The sequence below is a fragment of the Antedon bifida genome, chromosome 2 (genome assembly GCF_963402885.1).
Source record: "Antedon bifida chromosome 2, ecAntBifi1.1, whole genome shotgun sequence".
In the NCBI taxonomy this organism is placed as follows: domain Eukaryota; kingdom Metazoa; phylum Echinodermata; class Crinoidea; order Comatulida; family Antedonidae; genus Antedon; species Antedon bifida.
This window is the reverse complement of record NC_136227.1, coordinates 4,169,223-4,190,536: the sequence shown is the minus strand read 5'-3', so window position 1 is coordinate 4,190,536 and position 21,314 is coordinate 4,169,223. Positions and strand designations below refer to the sequence as shown.

General features: G+C 30.6%; 1 protein-coding gene across 2 annotated transcripts in view; it reads right to left on the bottom strand.

Annotated features, from left to right (window-relative positions):
* LOC144835897 (ATP-dependent RNA helicase DDX55-like) overlaps nucleotides 1-21,314 on the bottom strand; it is a 44,998-nt gene that overhangs the window by 17,239 nt on the left and 6,445 nt on the right. For both annotated transcript variants that reach the window (XR_013611124.1, XM_078691018.1), the window contains exons 13-14: nucleotides 518-606; nucleotides 185-311 (exon numbers count right to left, since the gene is read on the bottom strand). Coding sequence is in view for 1 of the 2 variants with exons in the window: in XM_078691018.1 (XP_078547144.1) it covers nucleotides 185-311; nucleotides 518-606 (216 nt within the window). In the remaining variant the exon portion in view is untranslated. The remainder of the gene's footprint in view (nucleotides 1-184; nucleotides 312-517; nucleotides 607-21,314) is intronic.

Genomic DNA, 21,314 nt, shown 5'->3' with positions numbered 1-21,314 from the left:
AATTTGCTAGTGTAAACCAGTTGACAAATTTCACTAACAATTTTTACTGGCTAACTATTGTTTGCAAAGTACAGCAAACCCCAAGTTTGCAAAACAAAAAATAGCAAAGTTTCCTAGTGTTGACTAGACTTGACTCATTGCTAATCAAAGAACTATACACAGGGGTTAAAATATAAACAACTACCTGAAAGGTATAGCTTGAATATCAACACTTGAAGCTTGAAATTCTGGGAATTTCCGTCCCTTTGTTTCAGGCATCCTGGGCATCTGCAGCAGGCCAAAGCCATTTGCTAGTTTTCCAAGCTTTAAATCTAAACATAAGAAAGAAACATGGAAAGGTATCTATTTAGTAAGCTCAGCTTAGTATAGTCATAGTCATATAGTCATATATACTTTATTGTCCATTTAAAAAAACAGAAATGTGATTAAAGCTTAAGCTTAGCTAACATCCTACTAATTACTGAGAATTCAGTTTACAACCACAAAGGTAAAATTGGCATTATATAATTGATCTCACCTTTTGCTCTAAAAATGAGACTGCATTCATGTTTAACATAAGCCTGGTAGAAAGACACAAATGCTTGCATTCCTTTCTCATATATTGCACTGAAAAATACAACAAGATATCTTTGGTCATTAATATGTAACACTCCAATTCTTAGGATCAGCCAATTGGTAAACTGTATAATAGTTAACTTTCCCAATAATTCCTTCAATGTTTGAATAGTTCCAAATTCATTAATTTAGTGAAAACCTAATTTTGCACAATACCAGAAATGTGAACACTTCCTTCAGAATTTCCAGAGTGTTAACTAATACTATATTGTACAGTTTGTCTTAGGACAACTTTGAAATGAAAATGGGACAGGGGAGCTTTCAAATATTACAGATAAGTGGGTTTCAATTAGATATACGAAACCTGGTAGTCTTATTACCTGATCTTGCTGCAATTAAAAACTGAGAATTCAAGATATTCCTTGTGGTAAATAAGTTTATTGGATAATCACATTTGTATCAGTCACACACTTTTGTTAGGGTGCATCCAAAACAAACACACAGAAGTTATAACATGCCAATTCGTTGAATAATTCCAAATATAGAAAATCTCTGAATATAGAAAATCTCTGAATATAGAAAATCTCTGAATATAGAAAATCTCCAAATGTTCATCAGAAACACAAATTGCTTCCTTTAAACAGTACGCTATTATAAATCACAAAGTGCATTTTTTCTTTTTAAGCTCTACTTCTAAGATTCAATAATTCTTCTCTATATATAAAACAGTTTTTTGTTTTCTAAATATTCATCAATATAGGTATAAAAGGCACAAATTTTCCATGACTACACAGGATCATATAGGCTACATGCACCATTTTTTCAGAAGATGCAGACTTTTTGCCTTCAAAGTTTAAAATCTTCAAACAACCATTTGCTTTTGTTCACATTATTGTATTTCCTTTGCAAGCGATTTGTTGGTGAAAACAGTTTAGCAGGCAATTTTGTGTTTCTGCAAATCTCTATTTATTCTTTTAGTTATAGTTATTTATGCAAAAGCAACCAACCTCATGATGAATTGTGACTCATTTCACAATTTGACAAAAAATTGTCCACATTTTACAAATTTCCTACTACTTACTAATATTACTACTGTACAACAGTCTTGTTAGCATTATTAACCAGTATTTGTATTTTCAACTTGATTTAGTGATTTACAGAAAACAACTGATTTTAATCGTTTTCTGTAAGTTGGTACACGAATCCAATGCAAGATAGGAAAACACCATGTTAACAAAATACCAAAAGTTCTTGAATATGATTTAACAGTCATTAAATTGGGACAGTCAAAACAAAAGAATGCATATACATTAACCACAGAATAAGGTAACTGAAAAACAAAATGGACTGTTGTCATAAAAATAAGTGTTACTGCTAACTGTTTAGACTTTTTACATTCAGTTTTCTTACTACGTTGCTGAGTTGTCAACTTCTCTGAACTTTTTACCATTTTATACAATAAAATATTTAATATAGTAACAAACCCCATCATTATTAAACTACAAAAGTTTGATATTACCATTATATAAAGCATAATGTTAAAACACAAAGAATACAAATCAATATATAATAAAGTAGAAAGGCTTAAAAAAAATAAAATACTAAATGACCACAAAATACACAAACATATTTTATACCATTTTAGCTTAATACATTTATACCTTACTGGTCTTGAAACTGCAAAATACCGGTCAATCGATAGAATTGCAAAGTGTACAATTCCTAAACAAAATTCTATTATAACTAAAGAAATACAAAAAAAAGTTAATTTGATTGAAAAATCCAAGACAACAACCACCCAAGATACACTTAAAATACAAAAGGACAATGCAGTGCTTCCCATGATGAACATTGCTTTTGTCACCATATGAGGGTATCTGATTATAGACAGGAAAAAAATGAAATTTAAAGTGAAACTTATCAAAGAAAAAGATAAATCAATTTCATAATTGGTCCATTGCATTTCAAAACTTCCATTGAAATAATCCATGATGAAGTGATCCGATGAAGTGATCCAAAAATGTATTATACAATTTCTCAGTTTTACTACTCATTCATTAAATAATGTATATTGTCACTTATTAGCAATAATGAACAAGAAACTGTCCTAATAGCCGCAAGATGATCAAACAAATTCAAGTATTATATATGGCAGGTATATAAAACTGACCATATTTAGCACAGAAATCAATTTGCAATCAACAATGTATGCAATATAACGAATATATGCATGATGAAAAATAATTAAGAAAACATTTTTCAAAGGCCAGAAGTGAGTTATCTGAAGACTAAATCAACTTTATGTAGAAACGTAGGCCTATTTCATCACGAATGATGATGTGAACAAAATGACAAATTTAAATAAATCATTCAGCGCAAAATTGAATTTCAGTAAATCATATTAGTCAATGAAAAGATTCTTCATTTTTTGTTATGAAACTTGATATAAATAATTAAATTGATGAACAAAGAAAGTACATTACATACGTCAATGACAACTAGTTTGCAGCAATAAACGTCTTCAATTATACCAATTGTTCACACATGTCAAAGAATACAATGTGATTATTTAAACATACAACTCGACAATAAATTATTTTAATTAAATAATATGATGGCAGTAACAATGCTGTTGGGACAAAATCTAATAAACTAAGCTCTATAGAAAAATTGTTTTGTTTTTCCACTTTTCCATTTTTAAAAACTTTAACAGATTTAAAGATTCAAAAGCTATATTAAATATCCTCTAAAAATGTCCTTTCCGGGTCAATTTTTAAAAAGCACAAAATCGTTGGCTGTATTTGCCAATAATTGCAGTGGTTTTTTTCCAAGCACCCTTTGATTTACAAAAACCCAAATCAATCAAACTTTTTAAAAAATTAGTATTTTCCCGAAGCAGGTTTTGCCAGCAAGATTTGCCAGACTAAATTTACTCCAACTGGTATTAAAAATGAAAAAAAAAGAAAATCACTGTATACATAGAATAAACAATTATCTAGTAGTGGTAATAGGACCTAGCCACTAATACTAAAAACATAGACAAGGAGCAACCAAAGGCTATTTTTAAATTAGATAGATATAATTATTTGAATATTTTTGTATTTAGTAGATTAGTTACATCTTTAATTTACCGGGCTTAATTTCTATATTGGTAGAACACTTCATTTAATCATTATATTTTACAATACATGGTTTGTGATCAAATTCATCAAGTGATTGTATTTCCAACTTGATTCAGAGTTTTACATAACAAAACTGCTTTTACATGTTTGCGATGAGTTGAAGAACGAAGCAAATATAAAACAGGAAAGTAACTAATGGTAAGATGGATAGAAGCATTAAAAATGATAACCAAGATAATAAAGGGGCAGTAAAAACAAAAAGAGAAATACAGATTAACTAATGCATAAGGCAAGGAAAATATTAAATTACCAAACGATAACATCATCAATGTGACTGCCAAGTGGCGCGTTTTCTTCATTCTCTGTTTTCTAATTTCTTGTGATGTCAGTAAATGTTTGGTCTGATTTAACACTTTCCTGTACAATAATATGTTCAGTAAAGACGTTATTGTAATGATAACCACACTTATGCAACTTGAAACAAGTATTAACATTTCCCATGCATTCAGTAACCAATAAAAACTGATTGAAATGAATAAATAAATACAGACTGAAAATACAATAAAAAATAGCCACAAAATAAAACAAACAGTTGTATAACGTTTTACCGTGAGGTTCCTGTAATACATTGGCTTTGAAACAGCAAGATAACGATCAATTGATATCAATCCAATGTTAATAAAGTAAAATAGAATCTTGACATATATTAATGTACACAAAAAGTACAGAAAACTTTCATAACTTGGTATTTCTATAATCAACATTGAAAAAGCTGTTACGCTATTTGACAAACTAGTACTTGCAATCAAAACATCAGTTTTTGTTAAACTCTTCTTACAATATCTTACGATAGATAAAAAAAGGATGAAATTGAATGAAAATCCAATGACACAAAACGTGATATACAACACATTAAAGAAAATATATATGATTGATTCCTGTTCAGAAAAGTCGGTTACATTGTTTTGACTTGTGTAATCCATTATTCAAATATTTATAATTTGAATGCAAAGTCAAATGGTCACTCAAAAGTAAAACATACCAACGTACAGTATAATACAAAGTTTGCTAGTGTTTAGTGAAACACCACACCTTTATCAAAACACTAAGTCCTCCGTGACATGTCCTAATATAGAAATGAAAGTTTTAAAGAGTTTGGAGCAAGTGACTATTATAAATAAACAGCAACAGCGTCCCAATATCAATCAAACATAACTATCTATTGGAGAATAAGTCAATATACTGCTTTAACAGTGTCCTAGCAAAACACCAAGTGCTCTGTGACAAGCTCCTAATAAAGAAATAAAGTCTTTCGTTTTGAGTATGTTTCATTCAATCAACCACAACTGTCTAATAAAGACCTACAGTAACTACACTAATTGCCATTTTGATTATTATTATTAAAAATTATTAACTCGCATCAGATACAAAGAGACATGCAAGTTTAATCATCATATTGATTCCTACATTCACTTGGCAGTTTACAAGCTATTTTTAGTTTGAATCACTTTTGTTTTTTCTTAATTACTAATCTTACAATAAAATCAATACTTACATCAACTTCAGGTAATTTCAATCAGGGAGTTAATTTCAACAATAATTACTAATGACAATGTACATATACTAAACTTTGATGGCAGTAGTCACGACAAAATGTCAAATTAAAGACCTCAGTGGACATATTCAACCTGCCCATATTTGGGCACATCACACTTTTTTAGTTTGATAGAAGTGTAAACACAGCTTAAAACTCTGTCTACACTATCAAACTAGTGAACACAATGATGTCATATCACTACCATATTTGAGCATATCACTACCATATTTGGGCACATCACACTTTTTTGTCACATAAAGTTTGATAGTGTAGTCAGAGCTTAAGAAACCCTTAAATTCTGTACAAGTCGTGTCCTGTGTAGCAAAAGGATTGTATAAACACATTTAGCCAATTTCAGCTACTCTAAAAAAATTGTATAATAGATGAGAAAACTCAAATGTTTGGATGTATGCTAAATATTGACCATCATACTTTATGTCCTGTCTATATATATAATTTTGTAGGTCTATCTCTTTCTTTTTGCTGAACGATGAATCAACTTAAGACAAAACATTAATTTGCATTTCCAACTTGATTTGGAGTTTTACATATCAAAACTGCTTTTACCAGTTTCCGATGAGTTGCAGAACGAAGCAAATATAAAACAGGAAAGTAAATTATAACAAGATAACCTAAAATATACAATACAAGTACCAACATATCCATGAAATGACAGTCAAAGCAATGACGGAAATACAAGTATATTATCGTTAATACTGCATACGGCAAGGAGAAAATCATATTACCAAACGATAACATCAACAGTGTCACTGCCAAGTGTCGTGATTTCCTCAATCTTTTTTTCAAAGTTTCTTGTGATGTCAGTAAATGTTTAGTCCGATTTACTTTTCTGTACAACAATATATTTAGTAAATGTATTACTGTGATAATAACCACACTTATGCAACTAGTAATGAATAGTAACATATTCAATGCCGTCCATAACAAATTAAAATTGTTGTATATGACAGCATACAAACAAACAGAAAATATAATGGAAAGTGTCCACAAAATAAGACAAACAGTTGTATAACACTTTACCGTGAGGTTCCGGTAATACATTGGTTTTGAAACAGCAAGATATCGGTCAATTGATATCAATCCACTGTTAACAAAGTAAAATAAAATATTCACGCATATTAATATATACAAAAAGTAAGATAGATATCCATCACTTTGCAGTTGTATAACAAATAATGATGAAGTATTCACGCTGTTTGACAAAGTGGTGCTTGCAATTAAAATGTTAGTTTTTGTTATCATTTTAGTATATCTTATGATAGATATAAAAAACATGAAATTGATTGAAAATCCAATGAAAGAAAAGAACATTAGATACACCTTAAACAAGACATATCCCTGCAAGTCCAGTGCAAACAATTCTGTTGCATTGCCTTGATTTGTGGAATCCATTATGAATCAAACAACAGCTCATTAATTTCACGTTTTCCAAAAAAATTACTGCAGTAAACAAGATCTTTGAGGAAAATAAATTTGAGTCCCGCAAAAAACAAAAAATAGTCACAGGCAGAAAAAAACTATGCTGAAAAAAGAGTAAAACATGCACTGAAAATTGATGTAATATCACTACCACGTATTAGTGAAATGTTGTCTGTGAATAAGTATATCCCAATAAAAAATAATGTCATAAAGACAAGAATTTTGAGGTTTCCATCACGCTATAACAATCTTCTGGAAAATATGTCAATCAAAAAAAAAACATTTTATTCCACAACAAAGCCCAATCAATCAGATACTTGAGAGATATGCATATTGGATCTGTCATATTCATATCATACCATTATGAAGTTAATAAGAAATTTTAGTTTAACTTCATGTAGTTTGGATTTTCCTCAGCTACTCGTCTTACAATAAAATCAATACGTATGATATATCTAGATAACTTCAATCTAATTCTAAATAACCAATCAAAGTATGTTTACATTAATTTCAAATGTCTTAGCATTTTAGTCATGCCATTAAAAATTGATATTAAATTTGTCAGTGTTTTATTTTAGCCTACATAAAGCAACACATTAAGATTATAAAACTACACCAATTTGTATGCATCTTGTTATGTTCAAGCATGGAGAAATAAGTTTCTCCATAGTTCAAGTAAAGGTGCCAATTAGAGCTTAAAGCCTTGTTCACACTTGGCTTTAAATGGTAAATATATCCAAGGCCATTTGTAAATGTGACCATTGTTTAGACAACTTTTCTTTTTTTTTTAAAAACAAATCTAGAAATCACATGGTTGTGGTAGCAACTGCATTTGGTCGTTGAGAACAAAACATTGTTATCAACGAACGTCTGTAATTAGGAAGTCGTACCCAGTGGAGCAAAGGAAAAAGTATTATATAAAAGCATAAGCATATTTCAACTACTGTAAAGAATGTTTTTTCATGTTTTTTAAAATAAAAACATGAAATACAAAAGAGATGACAAAATACAAATGTTTGAAGAAATAATAAATATGGAATCATAAATATTACAAACAACATGCTCCAAAATATCAATGTTCTGGCTACTTGTCTTGATTTTCTTAAACTGTTTCTCTTGTTCTGAATATGATTTTGAATCTCTTTTTTGCGGATTTGTCGGTAAAGCAAAGCACTCAATATAATTGAACCAACTATCAAAAAAAAACCTAAAATACTAATAATAAAAGCAAGAATAACATGGAGTGGATTTACTAGCATTTTATCAATCCGTGAAAATTTTAAATGCACTATGACTGGAAATAAAATACCGAAAACCCACATTACACAACAAATTAATTTGTAGACATTTGCTTTCATATTTTGATAAACAACAGGAATTAATATTGCAATGTAACGATCAAGCGATATCAAGAGTATATCAATAATTGTCATCAAAGTTTGTACGCTGTGAAAGGTCGCAATAAAATCCCATAATGCAATAGAAATTCCAACGGTAACTTCCAAGGAATAAAAAATAACTCCCACAATTGAAATTACAATGTTCGTAAAGCAAGCACTCATGAAAAAAACGCTTGTCTTAATTTTGTTTTTGTAAAATCTTACAATAGAAAGTATGAATAATATATTGAGTAGAAGTCCACAAGAATAGAGTGTTTCAAGAAACAAAATTCTTCCTATAGCCCTGGGTTCGTCAAACTTATGATACGATAAATTGACGTACATGAAAAATTCACATTCAACCATTGTCGTTATTTTCACCACAAAAAGATGTTCTCTACTATTTTGATTACAGTCAACTCTCCAAATACCGCTGAAAACCGGAAACTCTCCCAAAACCAGACTTTTCTTGAGGGAAAAAGGTCCAAAATTAATTTTTACAATTAAAAATACATACTGAATACCAGACTTTCCAGAAAATCAGACATATTAAGTCAGCCCAAAGGTGTCTGGTTTACTGTATGATTTTTTCGAAAATTTTATGTCCAATCCAATAACTTATTTCTGCCAAATACTTGTCAGCAGGAAGTTCAGATGCTTCTGATGTTTCTTCAAAATCAGGTCTTCTATAATAACATTGTAAATTGTGTTGGATACAAACTGTCCTCGGATAACCAAAATACAATATTAGTATAATTATATTACTTGTATCAAACTCTACTGTCTGATTGACAGATTTTAATAAAGATTGGATAGTTAGTACTGAAGGGGAGAAAGTATGAGTAAATTTACTTATCAAAATAATAGATGTTTTCCATTTATTACATTGTCAAGATCAACAAAAAAGTTATTAGATCTCTCACTCATGTTACAAAAGAAAAACACTACAATGCTAAATTCTAATAACCTATTTGTGCCTTTAATGATGTAAATCTTGAACAAAAAACATGAACAACATGAGACTAGAGATAGTTAAAAACAATTTTTTAGTTTCTGATGATTTTCATTGGTTCATTTTGATTGGTCAAATAATTGTCCATCCAACACACTGTAAACAAAGTTTAAAATATTGAATCAATCACTTTCTTTAGATTTTGTCTTATATATTATCTTTATTCATTTCATTTTCATATAGAATTTCATTAAACATGTAAAACATATTAGTCTACATTTCATTATTTTATGACATTTATTTATCAATGCATACAGTATAATAGAGATACAGTACAGATGGATAATACATAAATACACATCGAAAGGGAACATAACTAGAAGATTGAACACCTTGTTACATTTATTCTCTAGAAAAAACAAACAAATACAGTTCAATACGAGACCAAACAACAATTTTTTTAACAGAGTTCTTAAAGATATAATGTCCCCCTAAAAAAAATTTTTTTGTCAATTTGTTTGTTGAACATGCCATTTTAATTAATGTCATATAATAGTTATTCACTTTGACCACAATTGATACAATTACACTGTGAAAGATATAATCTTACAATGCAGAAACTGCATTATTTGCTTTTGAAAACACTAGCAGAACATTGTTACGATAGGAAGGAATACGAACCCAGTAAAGAATCGGAAAGAAGATGTAGTATAAACCGTTAGATAGCAAAGCCATGATAACAAAATTTGGGTAGTCCTCAGGACCAATAGATTCAACAATTGATACAAAAACAACAAATGTAATAATCTCAAGAATCATTATCGGCAGAAACAGGAGAAAGTTCATAAGAACTGTCAAAAGCAAAGTCACAGCAAGACGGTGAGATTTTCTTAAATTTGTTTTCTTATTTTGGTCTGTGACTTGTTTCTCCTGTTTCGATACTTTTTGCATAATAAATGCATACAAACTAGTTGTAATCAAAACCATTATCACGCCAAGCACAGACGTTGCAAACATTAGAAGTAAAACAAGCATTGAGAACGAGACTTTTACAAGAATAAGAATTGTACAAACACCGAGTGTTGAAAAGCCCAGACAGATGGCTATATAATGCCTGTTCTGGATTTTCTTATAGAGATGCGGATGCGAGACTGCAAACAGGCGGTCAACAGCAAGAAGCAGCATAGTTAGCATCGAGAAAGATAATGAAAAGTAATAAAGAGAAGAAACAACCGTCTCATCAATTCCAGTTCTTGTAAAGTAACAATTAATTTGGTAACAAACATTAAGGATATCTATAAATGTATATAGAAGAGCCAACCCTGATATTAATGTAGCTGTTTTAGTTCTTGTCTGTCTTGGAACGACAATGGTAATAAAGAAAAACAAATTTATAAATAGCCCAATTACATAAATCATCAATATTATAATTGCAAGTGAATGGGGAAATCCATGACAAAATTCCTCTGTTGTATCGAGATACAGAGATGCGTTAGTGTATGAACCGTTGATTGACATTGTTAACCTATTATAATAAACAAAAAAACAGATAACTTTAATAAAAACTAACAATGGTAAACTATAATCTAACTATGTTCTAAATTTGTAATTATTATGATATGCAATACATGCAAAATAATATGATAAATTATTTGTGTAAAATTTATACGAATAAACTTTTGATTATGTATACAGTTTTTCAGAGTTCCACGTTGCCTGCTTATCTCTCTTCTTATTAAATTGTTGACACTTGATGTTGATGAAACTTGGTTAATACGCAAAAACAAAGTCAGCAAAAATGTTCACCCCAAACCAGAAATAAAATGCCAAGCACTCGCAAAGTCTTTGGAACTTTATGACATTTGTTGACAGTAAAATGTGCTCAGTGGTGACGAACCTCAATTAATTTTCTATGTAATAAATTGTTGTTTAGAATGTCTGAATTGGCCCAAGAACAAATAAAACAGCAGAAGTAGTTAGATGTACAACAATTCTAAGCCAAAATCTATCTTTGAATACAAAATGTCTCGAAACAACTTAAAGTTCTTCCAAAAATCTCTCTTTGAATACAGAATGTCTCAAAACAACTTAAAGTTCTTCCAAAAATCTCTCTTTGAATACAGAATGTCTCAAAACAACTTTATGTTCTTCCAAATAATTTGTCTATGCAACAAATTATACAACTCTATGTTTTACAAGCAAAACACACATTTGAAAAGCTGAATTCTCTATGATGTATTTGTTGACGATGCAAACATTGACAGTGTAACTCTAAATTGAAGCGTTTTACTTAAATACATTAAGAAATAAACACAATTATAATCCAATTTATTTGTAGGACAAAATAATTGAAAATAAGTATTAAATTGTCAAATTGAAATAACCTTGCTTTTTTTTTATACAAAAATAATATGAACAAAGAAAACAAATTAAATTAATGGAAAAATAAGCAATACGGCGAACTAATGTCTTTTAAACAAATTGACTTCATAAATGATGGCAACACATTGTTGTTAGAGGAATTATTACACTAATTTCTTTCCCTTAATGGTAAAGTTCATTGAAAAAAAACTCAAAACAAAATTAAAACACCAAAGCCATCATACTTCAAGATAGAACATTGAATAATATTTTAATGCACTTAATCTTAAATCATAATAAATTGGCCTTAGAGATTCTGATTACTTTCTTTTCATTAATGTTATTATTAATTACTTTTTATGAGAACAGAAAAAAAAACCATAATGCTATAAAAAGCAAATACTTTTTCTTATCTTCTCAAATTTCATGTCAATTTTAATAAATTTATAATTCAGACAAATCTTTCTTTTTAAAGCCTATTATGTTATGACGAAGTTCTTCATTAATTAAAAGGTTTAGAAAATCGTTTTTCTTGTAAACGTACACGTTTGAAGATTCTAACATACACTTATTAAGGTATTGATATAAAAAAATCTACTGGATATGATGATTTACCAGTTATACATGCAAACGTTACTGCAATGCCGCTATGCTATCCTACATTACTAATTTATCGTTAGTAAACTGAGAGCAGTAAATGTTAAAACCTGCCCTCTATAGTTTTGGAACATACTGTCCTCGAAAATTGATTTAATCAATCATAACAAATTAGAGAACTTGTAAAGACATATATGAATGCCATGTCAAATACATTGTTAATTAGTAAACAATATTGGCTTAATTATTAAACTGTCATTATTGATGGGAATACACAATTGTTTAAAGATGTATTGTCCCCCTGAAAAAATAATTAAATAACGCATTTTTTGTTGAATATGCCATTTTAATGTAACATAATATTTAACCACTTTGACCAAAAATTGGATGGAAAGAAAATGTATTTAACTGAAAAAACTGTAATTTAAAGCAAAAAATTGTCAAATTGGCTGCCAGCCAATGGGTTTTTGGTTGAATTTAACCATTTATGTTGTCATTTTAGAATTGAAAACATTATTTTTTTCTGTTTTTTTTTTCTACGGAAGTGATTAACTTTATTAAAACTACAAAATAGCATATTCAAAGTATGATTTAATTAATTTTTCATGTTTTTGGGGGACAATACATCTTTAATATGTTAACCTTTGAACCTAACAATGTGCTATCTATCCATAGAAATATTATATATCTCTATGATCTATCATGAGTGACATATTGATGATAGTTCTTGAGTATAAGAATAAACAAACTGGAAAACCCATATTGGACCTGCCTGTAAGTGTGTCCTATATTGGGAAAGTTGATTAAATTATAAACAATACATTCCTATTACAGTAATAAAATATTTCAACTCTATTATAATAATTAAATTATCCTAATATCATTGAAATTCAATAAAGCAATAAGCAATAAAGTAACCTAAGTTGAGACTGTAAAACTAGTAGGCTTAATTCTCATGTGAAAACAATTTTTACAGTAAAACGCATCACTCATGGTTTTTTTGTATACAGGTAAATTGCGCCACATGTAAATTGGGTTAGTAACAGCTCGTAGCAAACACAGGTGCATTATAGCAAATTCACTGTGAGTAATATACGATTTACCTACCGATGCTGGTCCTGTTAATAAAGTAAAAATTAAATATGGGAAAAAACATATATAATAAATAGTGAGACTAAACACAAAAGTCTTCGCAAGTTGCTTACTCAACAAAATACGCATCCGATTACTATGCTCGGAAAATCGTTTTTCTTGTAAACGTACACGTTTGAAGATTCTAACATACATTACAGTCACAATGATCAGTAAAATTGTAGCGAAAAATGCAAAAAAATCAACAAACAAATTATTTGCATTTATATTTATAAAGACATTCATCACCTCTAGAATAACTATTGTAACAACAAACGTGACTGAAATAGCTAATGTTGCCAAACATACACGTCCATATATTCTGCAGGTGAGAGTGGCATAGGTCATAGGGCAAATAACAGCTACGTAGCGATCTATAGTCATATACAGTAGACTCATCAGGCTTAGAAACTGTGCAGAACTGAAGATGATTGGAATGCTATACAAAAAGCAAAATTCTCTACCATATAAATGCATAAGGATACAGATAACAAGGATCAACACACCAGTTAGAAGTTCAACTCCAAGAACATTAATAACTAAAATGTCTGTCTTTGTTTTCTTCTTTTTCGCTACGAAAATTCCATACAGTACGATTGAGTTGAGCACGATTGCGGATATGGTAAGAAAAAAAGATACAAACATTCCATAAATGTGAATAGCATGCAAATTAGATGTCCCATTTTCACTGGAGCTGTTTGTAACCATTTTAAATATCTAAAAAAATCTGGCTGAAACTGATTGATGAATTTCAAAATTACAGTGCTCTTGATTAACAAATACAGTACCAAATGTCTGCATAAGACTTTGTCAGTAGATTTACAGTTTCAGTTTAAGACAGATAAGCAGTTTATTGCCAATGAATAATTCATAAACAATCAGCATTTTAAATAAAAAAAATGCAGTTCACCAATTTATTAATCAGAACAACAAAACATCCAAAATAATTTTCTGGTCAAAAGAGACAAGTTGTTACACGGAATAACAGTTTTAACTATATCAGCATTTCAAATTCAAGGCTAAAAATAATTAACTTACTGAAACTAGTCTACTGTTTAATCCAATTTATAAAAGATTATAATTTCAAATTCATAATCAGGTCAACTAATTAGCAAAACATCCAAAATAATTTTCTAGTCAAATCACAATAGTAGTTCCTTCATTGGATTACAGTTCAGTTTAATTGAAAGAAAATGTTCGAAAAAACATCTATAAACTGGTAAACTACCATTTTTATAGCCAAACAATAAACGCACATCTTATTCTGCGAGGAAATCTAAATTATCAAAAATTCTGTATGATCTCAATTAGAATGCTTTGATGATCTATATCAAGTATTATAGTCGATATTAGATTTCTAAAGGTACATCCCGTTAATAACTTGTACATCAGCTAGATACTTAATGTGTATAACTAGCTGTTATAAATGTCTCGGTTACGACAATCTATATCCGTAAAATTACAATTTGACAGAGTATTTTATGTCATATGATAATATTGATTACTGCAGGTAATAATGTTCTGATATAATAATCATTGATACAACCACTTGAAACAGAATGTTTAAATTAGCCAACTGGCTTTATTCAAACAAATCAGTAACTACACTTTATTATGTCAACTGAAAAACTGTCATCATCTTTCGAAATTAATTTTTGAGCAAAGTAGTTTAATAAGTGCTACAGTGAATAAGTTCTAAAGTTGAAAAGTTCTGCAATTAAATAAGTTCTGCAGTTAAATAAGTTCTGCAGTTAAATAAGTTCTGCAGGTGAATAAGTTCTGCAGGTGAATAAGTTCTGCAGTTAAAATTATGCAGGTAAATAAGTTCTGCAGGTAAATAAGTTCTGCAGTTGAATAAGTGCTGAAGTTGAATAAGTGCTGAAATTGAATAAGTCTTGCAGTTTAAAAAAGTTCTGCAGTTGAATAAGTTCTGCAGTTGATTAAGTTCTGCAGTTGATTAAGTTCTGCAGTTGAATAAGTGCTGAAGTTGAATAAGTGCTGAAGTTGAATAAGTCTTGCAGTTGAATGAGTCTTGCAGTTGAATAAGTTCTGCAGGTGAATAGGTTCTGAAGTTGAATAAGTGATGAAGTTTAATAGGTTCTGAAGTTTAATAAGTGCTGGAGTTTGAAGTTCTGCAGTTGAATAAGTACTGCATAACTACTTAAAATTAATCAAGGCCATGTTGTATTAACAATTAAATTATGTTAGTCAATAAAACAATGCTATTGTTAACTGATTGTGTCATGACCGACTTTTGAGCTTTTAAGGTAAAAAACTGACTTCATAGCCACACGATACTTAACGTGTCTAGTCCAGTAAATCCATGGATTGATAGTGCCGTCAACAATCAACCAAATAGCAGTAAGTGATACCTCACAAGGAATAATGTCACAGATAATATCTTCACTTACGTCACTGTAGAATAAATCTTTGTTACGAAATAACTTGTTAGATTTACCAATTAAAAAAGGCAGCCAAAGTAAATAAGTAATAACAAGGCGTATTGTAAATGAAACAACAAGTTTGAAGTTTCTCTTCTTACTCCTGCCACTTTCTCCAGATTTATTCTTTGCAATTTGTGATTTATGTCTAATGAGAGTTTTAAAAATCTTGCTGTATAAAACCGCAACAGCAGATAAACTGATTGCGCCAACTGCAACAAAAATTGACATTATAATAAACATGGCCTTATAGACTGCTCCGTTACCCAATTGTCCAGCAACAATTGAACCACATACCAAGATAAGTGTAAATGTCCACATAGAAGTAACCACAAGTACATATTTCCAGGGTCTTGGATATTGTTTGTACGTCAAGGGCGAATGAACAACAGCCAAAAATCTGTCCACAGCGATTACAAGAATTGTAAAAGGAGATAAATTCAAAATACACAACCATATCATTGAAACTTGAATTGAGACAATAAACGGTTGATAGTAGTATAAAATACTGCTGAGAATGACCAAGAAACTGGTGACAATGTCCACAACTGCTAAGTTACCAACTAAAATATTGGTCTTGACTTGTAATGACTTGGTCTTTAGGAGTGCCGCTAGGAAGATGGAGTTCCCTATAAACGTTACCGTTGATGTCATTACCGATGCACAGTAATAGACAGTGGTTCCAAGATCACTCGGATCAGTTGTATTTACATCCATCTCAAAACGTAGTTCTGTAATTTAACCACCGATGTTGTTTAGATGTCAAGACACAGATGTATAATAGTAAAAGCAATAATCATATTGTATATAACAGTACTGATATATAAAGAAAACTAGAACACAACATTGTACTTTGGTTATACTTTATTATATCATTTGTATTGTATTTAATATTGTATTGGTTTTAAACAACTCGTGTAAGTAATAATAATTGTTCTTGCTCATGACAGATTGCAGTATTGATTATAAATTACTACTACTACAACTATTAGAACTCGCATGGTGGTATAACGACTTGTTACTTAACATAGTCAAATGACAATAGTTTCTTGATATGTGGTAAATATGTATCATAGGGAGCCTTCGATTTACGATGACCTAGGAACTAGTTATGTCATCATGTTAACTCATTGTACCCTTGAAGGGGGGGGGGGGATATTAAGATGTGCTTCATCCCTTGATTCCTTAAGACATTCTTGGTGGGTCTAGACAACGACTAATGTCGAGCGTAGCACATCGCAAAGCAAAAGCTTATTAAGGCCAATTTACACAGATGAACAGTAACAGTAGGCGAAAAACCACGTAGCTTGTCCCACGTAAAATCTGTATCGTGAGCAGAAACTGCCTGTCAGCTCCGCGTTGTGTGTAAATGGTCATAAGGAATAACATAGATTCTATATTTGTATTACCATTACCACCCATCTGTGTAAATTGGCCTTTATATACCAAATTGTGACGTCTACTCTCCAAACTACTTGTCCTATGGGGTTGAGTGACAGAATAATCTTTTTATATAGGTCACATGTCTAAATTTGGAGTCAAGAAAGTAGGCTTGCATGAGAAACTCGCAAATGACAATTGCTGGTGATATGTTGTAAATAGAAAAATATTGATTGGGGTCTATCAGGACGTAAACCAACTTATAGTTCAGAATTTGTTGTGCTAGATTTTCTACTTTGGTAAGGTACACATACCGTTCATTTACATATATAAAGTTCATTTACATACAAGTATTCGTAAATCAATAAAGGGTAATAATATTGTATAAATCTGGAACGTGATCTGAATTCAATCTTAGCTATAAAGTAGATTATTAATGTCCGTAGCACTTATATCAGTAATTATGAAATCAATATAGGAAATAAAATCAATGCAAACACTTGATGGATAAATTTTCACAGAAACATGCATTATATAATACAGTAATATATTTATGACAATGTTACATTTCTATTTTTCATAGAGGATGTCCTTAAGGTATAATTCACATTGTTCCATTTCACAAAGTACAGTAGAAGACAGTGCTGCTTTGTTAAATGATAGAAAGTCATATAAGAAATTGAACAGTGCAATCCTCTGTTGAAAATGTACGAGTGTGAATGGAGCTTATGTTTTCTTTCAATCATACATCTACAAGAGTTTTTTCTATCCATTAAAATCATATACTTTAGGCTACGTTCAGACTCACAAAAGTAGACTTACTTATCTAATGCAAGTTGTATGGTGATCCGTGGCGTTAAAATGTAAAAAGTTCAAACATAACCTTCTCAATGTTTAGTGTTTAAAATGAAAGTTTCGTCATATCACCAATCACGATCATGTCTCTACATTAGTTGATGTAAAAATCTGTGATACATCAAGACGCAGCGGCATTCACAAACCTAGGTGCACCTGCAAGGTGTAACCAGCTGTATAATATTGATCCAGGGTCCAGTTTAGACACCAACAAAATTTTTAAATAAAAACATTTAAGCCATGAAGCTGGACACAACTATACATCCAATATGCTATTTAAGTTTTTATTATCACTATGTATTTACTGTTTTTCTGTTGAAGCTGATACGTCATTAATAGTTGATGGTTTCTTTCTGAAAAGCAAGACAGATTTCATAGCCACACGATACTTAACGTGTCTAGTCCAGTAAATCCATGGATTGATAGTGCCGTCAACAATCAACCAAATCGCAGTAAGCGATACCTCACAAGGAATAATGTCACAGATAATATCTTCACTTACGTCACTGTCATTAAAAAACAAATCTTTGTTTTGAAATAACTTCACTGATTTGCCGATTAAAAAAGGCAACCAAAGTAAATATGTAATCACAAGGCGTATTGTAAATGAAACAACAAGTTTTAACTTTCTTTTTTCACTACATCTGCCCCCTTCTGAAACCTGACTAGTCGTTGTCTGTGTCTTATTTCTAATGAGAGCTTTAAAAATCTTCCTGTATAAATATGCAACAACGGATAAACTGACTGCGCCAATGGCAACAAAAATTGACATTATAATAAAAATGGCCTTATAGACTGCTCCGTAACCCAATTGTCCAGCGACAATTGAACCACATACCAAGATAAGTGTAAATGTCCACATAGCAGTAACCACAAGTACATATTTCCAGGGTCTTGGATATTGTTTGTACGTCAAGGGCGAATGAACAACAGCCAAAAATCTGTCCACAGCGATCACAAGAATTGTAAAAGGAGATAAATTCAAAATACACAACCATATCATTGAAACTTGAATTGAGACAATAAACGGTTGATAGTAGTATAAAATACTGCTGAGAATGACCAAGAAACTGGTGACAATGTCCACAACTGCTAAGTTACCAACTAAAATATTGGTCTTGACTTGTAATGACTTGGTCTTTAGGAGCGCCGCTAGGAAGATGGAGTTCCCGATAAATGTTACCGTTCCAATTGTTCCAGAAAAAAAGTAGTAAGCATGTGTACCAAATTTATTTAAATCTGGGATTGTGTCATTGAGTTCCGTGCTATTTTCATCCATTTTGATCTTTTAATAGTATCAATTAATGTTCAACCTTGGCCACAATAAAAGCAGGTATGCTACTCTTCACTTATCAGTGATGTAGCCAGAAGGAAAAAAGTTATGCGGTTGTCTCACGAAATTGGAATAATCTCTGTTCAAGTCACTGGGTTGTCAAAGGCCTCTGTGAAAAGTGGTCAGGTTGAAACCTTACAACCCTCCTTATACACTATAAATCAAATTTCTCAAAACTGCTGGCCAAATGATACCATTAAATCAAGTTTCTACTACAACACTTTTGTACATTTGGTATTAGCAAAACATGTTCTCTTGAAGCATCTCTTATCTTGGCTTACCCTTTATGGAATTCTGCTACAACTGTAGAAGTTAATAAGCTTGATAAAGTAGCTTTCCAAATTCAGAAATCCTTAATTTGTATTGAACATCTCGCAGCTACCGTTAATGAGTATTTAAATATCTTAGACGATGAAATTCACATTAGCACTACAAAATATCCTCAAGACCAGTATAGGCACTCAACAACCATGATACAATGGCTACAACCCATAGCAATCTTGTTTATACATAAAACACACTTTTAAGTATGGTTTGAAGGCATATAATGGTAATTACAGATGAACTTGTGAAAAGCGTCACTTATCCAGAAGGCATCCAAGCTAATTATACTTGTACTGCACAAAAAATATATGAACTGTGACACATTTACTACACAAAAGGAAATTGAACAATATTCTGTTAATCAATTTAGATAAACGATATCAAGTCCTTGAATGTTACAATTCACATTGAAATAGTTTTAAATAACGCTAGTGGCAAGTCAGCCCACTCTTATAATTCATACGTAGCACTGCATTATTCATTGTTACTTAATCCTTGAATTATCATTACAATATTCTTGAAAACTTTAAATAATTAATTTTCAATGAAATTGGTAGATATAGAATGAAATATATACACACCCTTCAATTAGGATAATAATAAATGACAAAGAGGGGTTTTTGTTTAAAATTACATTATCTATAATTAAAATGTATACTTTAGGTTTATATACTATAGGAAACAGACAATGAAATATTAAAACATTGACTGCATAGGTGACAGTAAGCTGATTAGAAAAACTTATAGAATATTTGATCTACAAAAAACATGAAATAAACATTTAACACTGTCTATCTTAATGTAATTTAGAAAAGCTTTTAAAAGGATTTTTACTTCCTACATGAGATAAAGGTTAGACTAGTTTACAATTTTTGTTTTCTTTTCAAATTTTTTTTTATTTTCTTCTCTAAATAAATATTAAAACAAAAAAAAACATCTCGTGTTCAGGGATCACAAAAAATGTGCAACTTTTTGATATGAACAAATTTATTAAAATATATTGTATATATTTTAGCAAATTACAGAATGAGTATAAGTAGTAGTATATTTCCCTAGAGAAATATTCCCCACCCTAATGACACTAAGGTTGTGTTCAGACTTTAAACTCAATTACATGTGTAATCTAAATTACTCTTGGGACTAACCAGACGAACTGTTCAGGCAAATTTACACATGTAAACTACCCAGCAATGTCATATTTAATGCATCTTTTTACATTAGTAAGCTTGCGGTTTAAGGTGTAATTGAAAAATTGGATTTTTGAAACAGCTGGTTTAACTCAAAATTTACAGCACACGCAACCATTACATGTGTAAATTATAGAACACCACCCCCAGTCAAACTGCCCACCTGACACTGTCTCAGGATTGGGTTGCTTAACACTAAAAACTTTGGACCTGGTGGTGACCCAATTCCCGTATCACCCGATAAATAAAAAAACTAACTGTGCTCAATATAAGATTTTGCAATGCTGACTGTAGTTCAAATTTGGCTCCTGATAATTACAATACCATTTCACGTATTGATTACAATATTAATAATTTATATTAACTTGTAAGATCAGGTATTGTAAAAATACCAGGTAATTTCCCGGTAATTGATTTGGTCTACTAGTGCTGTCCCTTCTAACCCACTAGTCATCTATTTATAGAAGCACTGAAAAAGAAAGTCTATCTGCTGGTGACTACAGAACGGATCCGACTGAATGACTTTTAGCCCAAAATTTAAATTTAGGGCTAAAAGTTACATTTGAAAACTGGATGTTTTTAAAAACTGGATGTTTTCTGAAAATGCAATATAGGCCTACGCAAACGTTTTTCACAAGACATTAATTATTGAGTACAAGA